The 6,000-nt window shown below is 43.7% G+C and overlaps 1 protein-coding gene across 3 annotated transcripts in view; it reads left to right on the top strand.

Annotated features, from left to right (window-relative positions):
- The first annotated feature begins 3,280 nt into the window (after window positions 1–3,280).
- Window positions 3,281–6,000, top strand: part of RAD51C (RAD51 paralog C) — a 29,311-nt gene continuing 26,591 nt past the window's right edge. For all 3 annotated transcript variants that reach the window (XM_039247307.1, XM_039247306.1, XM_039247305.1), the window contains exon 1: window positions 3,281–3,461. In XM_039247307.1, the coding sequence (XP_039103238.1) occupies window positions 3,344–3,461 (118 nt within the window). In that variant the 5' untranslated portion in view covers window positions 3,281–3,343. The remainder of the gene's footprint in view (window positions 3,462–6,000) is intronic.

Here is a 6,000-nt window from a genome sequence, read left to right as displayed (position 1 = left end):
GGATGGATATTCAATTCCCGGAGGCAGGGAATGCAGGAAAAGGACTAGGTTTTGGGAGTGGGCTGAAGAAGATAATGAGTTAGATTTAAGACAGGCTGAGTTGGGAGATTTTGCACCGTCCAGGAGGCAATCAGATATTTGCCTCTGTAGGCCAGAGAACAGGCCAGGGCTAGAAATATAAATTTAAGAATCACTGGCATATAGTCACTCAACTGTGAATGTGAGTAAGATAGCAGAGAGAGGGAGAGGGAGAGTAAGAGAGAACAAGAGAGGAAGAGAGAACAGAATAGTCAACAAAAGTTCTGCTATGGGACTTTAAAAGAACCGTAACATTTCAGGGCCAGGAAGAGGAGTTTCCAAGTGAGACAGAAAGCCAGCTGGGTAGGAAGGAAATCAGGAGTGTGATATCACAGAAATGTGAAGTCGTTTCAAGAGTTTATGTAGGACAAATATATATTGAGCTCCTACTATGTATAAGACTTTGTGCATTGATAGTGATATTCCACATATGTGTCTGAGGCCACACACTTTATCATAACCACCTAAAAAGTGTTTATTTTTGAGAGACAGAGAGACAGAATATGAGCATGGGAACAGCAGAGAGAGAGAGAGAGAGAGAATATGAGCATGGGAACAGCAGAGAGAGAGAGAGAGAGAGAGAATGAGAATGAATCTGAAACAGGCTTCAAGCTCCGAACTGTCAGGACAGAGCCTGACTCAGGACTTGAACTCAGAAACGGCAAGATCATGACCTAGGCTGAAGTCAGATGTTTAACTGACTGAGCCACCCAGATATCCCTATCCCTATCATAACCACCTTTAAAGCTAAACCTAGATTCAAGTTTTTTTCAGTCCAAACAGCACTCATTTCTCTCATCATTCCCAAATCTACTTGAACATGCCAGGCCACCATTTTTAGAAGTTCTATATTTTTAGGTTAAAAGAAAATAAACTTCTCCTCAGCTATAAACAGAAATATTCAGATTACTCCTCTCCAATATCTCTACAAAACAGCCCAGTAAACTGTTCACAGAATCATTGTAAGCATCAAGTTCAATAACATATATATGCACTTTTCTCTGGCACTTTATAATTGTAGGGATTTTAAAAATGTCTCTCAGCATTAGCACTCTGCTAAGCTTTATTCAACTGACTACACATATTAGAGTATTTTAAAATGAAGAAGCTAAAATTTATTATGTACCTTCTCTGTGCTAAAGACTTTATGTTTGTTCATTTGATCTTTCCAATAACCCCATGAAATCTTACCTTCCACCTGCAGGAGAGGAAACTGAGTAATCTGCTGCAAGTCTTACAGTTGATAATTTCCAGAGATGTAATACAAACCCAAATTTGTATGACTCCAAAGCTCATGCTCATTTGTCCATAGCAGTGCCTCTCAATTTTCATCAAGTAACCACAAATTGCAAAGGAAGAAAAACCCATATTCCCATGAGGCTTTGGGAGACCACTGAGGTATCCGGTTGAAATTGGATCTTTCCTCTGTCTTATATTTATGCGAAAATTTATTTTTATATTTGCATTTTACTTTACAATATATTAGTGTATTTAGTATGTTTTAAGTAGCTTACCAGTTAAATCATTCAATTCTTCCCTCTCTAAAAAAATTTTTTTTTTGGAGAGAATCTGACACAATAGGAAGGTTCACAAAAATCCCACAGCTTTGTTTAGTTTCTAGTGCCTGGCTTCATATACATGGATCCTAGTTTGAAAGCCTAACTACAGAGCAAACTGCATTAAAGAAATCTTAAGAATGATGTGAAAACAATAATTATACGCAATTCAGGGGTCAAAATAAGATATTAATAACACGTAATTGTATGACTGCAGGTACAGTCAACTACTTTTAACTCTCCACTGTCAATGAAACTAAGTTCTAAACACGACTGATTCCAGAGTTTGAGCAAACTAACTGAAGGTCTAGCCCTGAATATGTTAACACCATCTCTTCTTCACCCAAGGCTGGTTGCTTTATAAGCATGAATTCTCCCTACGTTTATGTAATACCCAATGTGTGCTCAGATGTGACTAACTACTACTGAGTGGCAAACAGGACACATTTTGATTTGTCCCACCAGATTTTCTCCGCCTTACCAAACGGGGACAAACACTTCTCGAATTCTACGCCCCAGCCGCCACCCCAAGATGGGCTCACAATTTGGAGGTAGTTCAGGGTAGAAGAAAGGGTACTAGGTTTTAATTTTGGCTTCAAGAAAACTAAGCTTCTATGTCCTTGTTTACACCTCGTGGTACGATTGTGAGCATTTGAAATGCGTGGGATTTTTCTAAAGTTCTCAACGCGTTTCCTTCCTTGGATCTTAAGTAGCTAAGGAGCTCTGATTTGCAATATTCAGGGAGTTACTTTAAGCTAGGAAAAAAAGTCAAGGCGAAGAATCTTACCAAAAGGCAGCGAACGAGTTACTCCCGTAAAGGAATCATACTCACTTAGCCAAGGAAAGGCTGCGTAAACCACCTTCTAAATCGCCTCAATTCCCTCAAAATTCTGTTTCAAAAGTGGTCCCTTCTCAACTCTGTATCAGAGCAGGAGCTCTTGCTTAGCCCAAGTACTTCCTCTCAAAAACGGGGAGCCCACGCCCAGCCCACTAAGGGTACATTACTTGCTCATTTTTCCAGCTACCAGGCAGGCGGTGAACCAACGGTCTCGAAAACCACCATACTTCAGACTGAACTCGCGGGGAAGGCGTGGATTGGGATTGGGCGCCTGGTGCTCCCCGCGGCGGGGGGTGGGGGGGGGTGCTGGCCCACAATCCCTCACGCGGGCAAGGGCGAGGGCGGGAAAGGCGAAGGGGGAAGGCAAGGGGTACACCTGACAAGAAAAGCCAAGAAACTGGAACCCTATAATGGAGACACTTATTAACGCCTATATGAACGTTTCATACCCCAAACCGCTAACTAGCCAATGTGTGCGTTACCCCCAATCCGGGAGCTCATTCCTATTAATAACTCTGAGGTTTCCATCCAAGGGGCCAGGGATAAGGTGAGATGTGTGAAAGGCCTTGTCTCCGTCTTGCGGTCTCCATACATCTTTCTACTGTCAGGATGTATGTTTGATGGGGTAAATCCTATATGGGATTTGGAAGAATCACGACTAAAACGGTGCGGGTGCTTGAAAACCTACGGTTCCTCCTCAGAGGGTCCAGGTTCTAGGCCTCGAGCAGGCAGGCCGCAGGCCCCGCCCCTTCCGTCTTACGTCTGACGTCACACGGCGCGGGCCGCGCGGGCGTGCCGGCGTGCGGCGTTGAGGCCGGGGTTTAGTAACTCTGGGTTTGTGCGGTTGCGCGCGTAAGCGTCGGGCTTTGAAATGCAGCGGGATTTAGTGAGTTTCCCGCTGTCCCCAGCGGTGCGGGTGAAGTTGGTGTCTGCAGGTTTCCAGACTGCCGAGGAACTTCTAGAGGTGAAGCCATCCGAGCTCAGCAAAGGTAATGACTTCTGGTAGCAAGCTGAGGCACACGAACTGCCGTTTGTGCCGCGTCCATCTCGGCTCTTCCGCCTTTAGGCATCACCCCAGTGTCCACCAGTTTCCTCCGTCCAAAACTCCGTTTGCAAAGTGAAACGGGCATGATTTGGGCGGTTAGAACTGCGGTCTTGAAAACATTTGCTCATTATCTCACTTATTATTCAGCAAGAGCCCTGTTAACGTGGGTTATTATGTCCAATATGTTGATGAAGGAACAGATGCTTGAGAGGTTAAGTAGCTTTTTATGATGACTGTGCTAGGATAGCGTGAAGCCAGGATTGGTACCCAGTTTATCTAGTTGTCGCTGTGCCAGAATTCATGGGGCAAGGGATTACGTTTGAGAAATGGAGGATTCGTGAGAGGGTTTGAGACATTGAACGAGAAAGGGAGCAGAATCCCCAGAACCTGGAGAAAGGGATAGAAAGAAGACATTGCTTCTCTTATGTCATTCACTGGAAAAACAAAACCCAAACCTTTTATTCCAGAACACTGTAGATGTTACATTGGTGGGAACCACTGTGTCATGAGGTATGCATGACAGCTGTGTGCTGTCAGCCCCGCTCTACATACACACATTATGGTGTGCTCAGAACTGTGCTCTTAAGAACAAATTTTAAATCCTGGCCCTCAACATGGAAAATAAGGAGGTTTCAACTTGTCCTTCAAGAATAAATGTAGGCCCAGGGGCGCCTGGGTGGCTTAGTCGGTTAAGCGTCCGACTTTCACTTAGGTCATGATCTCGCGGTTCGTGGGTTCGAGCCCCGCGTCGGGCTCTGTGCTGACTGCCAGCTCAGAGCCTGGAGCCTGTTTCAGTCTGTGACTCCCTCTCTCTCTGACCCTCCCCTGCTCACGCTGTCTCTCTCTCTCTCTCCTAGAAATAAATAAAACATAAAAAAAAATTAAAAAAAAAAAGAATAAATGTAGGCCCAGCATTAACTGTTTTTTTGTTGTTGTTTTTTTTTTACAAATAATTTATTGTCAAATTAGTTTCCACATAACACTCAGTGCTCATCCCCATAAGTGTCCTCCTCTACAGCATTAACTGTTTTAAATCTTAAGCTGCACATTGTCCTCCAGAGTTTATTGGACTCTTTTTTTTTTCATATTTTATTCATTTCTGAGAGAGAGAGACAGCATGAGCAGGGGAGTCATTTCTGAGAGAGAGAGAGAGAGACAGAGAGACAGTGTGAGCAGGGGAGGGTCAGAGAGAGAGGGAGACATAGAATCTCAAGCAGGCTCCAGGCTCTGAGCTGTCAGCACAGAGCCCAATTTGGGGCTCGAACCCACAAACTGTTAGATCATGACCTGAGCCAAAGTCGGTTGCTTAACTGACTGAGCCACCCAGGCGCCCCATATTGGGCTCTTTCTGTATGTTGATTTTACAAAAAAAGAAATGAGAGAATCAGCATGGTAATAATAGCTAACAATTAATGAGCATTTTTGGATGGCTTCGGTATTCTACCAAACTTTTCAGCATGTATTGTGTTATTCCCGTTTTGCAAAAGAAAAAATCTGAGGCAAAAAAAGTAACTTGCCCATACTAAATAACTACATAGTAAGTGATTCAGTTAGTTTACAAACCTAAAATATAGGACTCCAGAGTTTAGGCCCTTTAATTGGGCATGATTTTCATTTCCTTGTCACCATTTTTGTCTTTTCTTAGCGCCAAATTTACACTCATATCCTAACTAAATCAAGCAGTGACATATCAAATTTGTAAGTGATGTCACCCTCACCATTATTTTTTTCATTAGCAGCTTGTTTTTGTTTTTTAAATGTTTATTCCTTTTTAAAAACTCTTTTTAATGTTTATTTTTGAGAAAGAGACAGAGTGGGAGCAGGGGAGAGGCAGAAAGAGAGGGAGTCAGAATCTGAGCTGTCAGCACAGACCCTGATAATGGGGCTTGAACTCACGAACCATGAGATTATCACTTGAGTCAAAGTTGGACGTTCAACTGGCTGAGCCACACAGGTGCCCTTGTTTATTCTTTTTTGAGAAAGAGAGCATGAGCAAGGGAGGGGCAGAGAGAGAAGGGAACAGAGGATTCAAAGTGGGCTCCACACTGACAGCAGTGAGCCCAGTGTCGGCTTGAACTCACAACCTGTGAGATCATGAAGTCGGATGCCTAACTGACTGAGCCACCCAGATGCCCCAGCAGCTTCTTTTGTAATTGCTATTTCGTCAAGCCATATTGTCTGATAGGAATGAAATTGCATAGTTAAGGAAGCGTAAGTATATTGTTTAAAATATTTGTGCATCAAGGGGCGCCTGTGTGGCTTAGTCGGTTAAGCGTCCGACTTTCGCTTAGGTCATGATCTCGCGGTTCGTGGGTTCGAGCCCCGCGTCGGGCTCTGTGCTGACTGCCAGCTCAGAGCCTGGAGCCTGTTTCAGTCTGTGACTCCCTCTCTCTCTGACCCTCCCCTGCTCACGCTGTCTCTCTCTCTCTGCTAGAAATAAATAAAACATTAAAAAAAAATATTTGTGCATCAAATAATTGTTC

This window comes from Hyaena hyaena, unplaced genomic scaffold (assembly GCF_003009895.1).
Source record: "Hyaena hyaena isolate Hyena2069 unplaced genomic scaffold, ASM300989v1 scaffold_298, whole genome shotgun sequence".
NCBI classification, from domain to species: Eukaryota; Metazoa; Chordata; class Mammalia; order Carnivora; family Hyaenidae; genus Hyaena; species Hyaena hyaena.
This window is presented reverse-complemented; position numbering and strand designations above follow the sequence as displayed.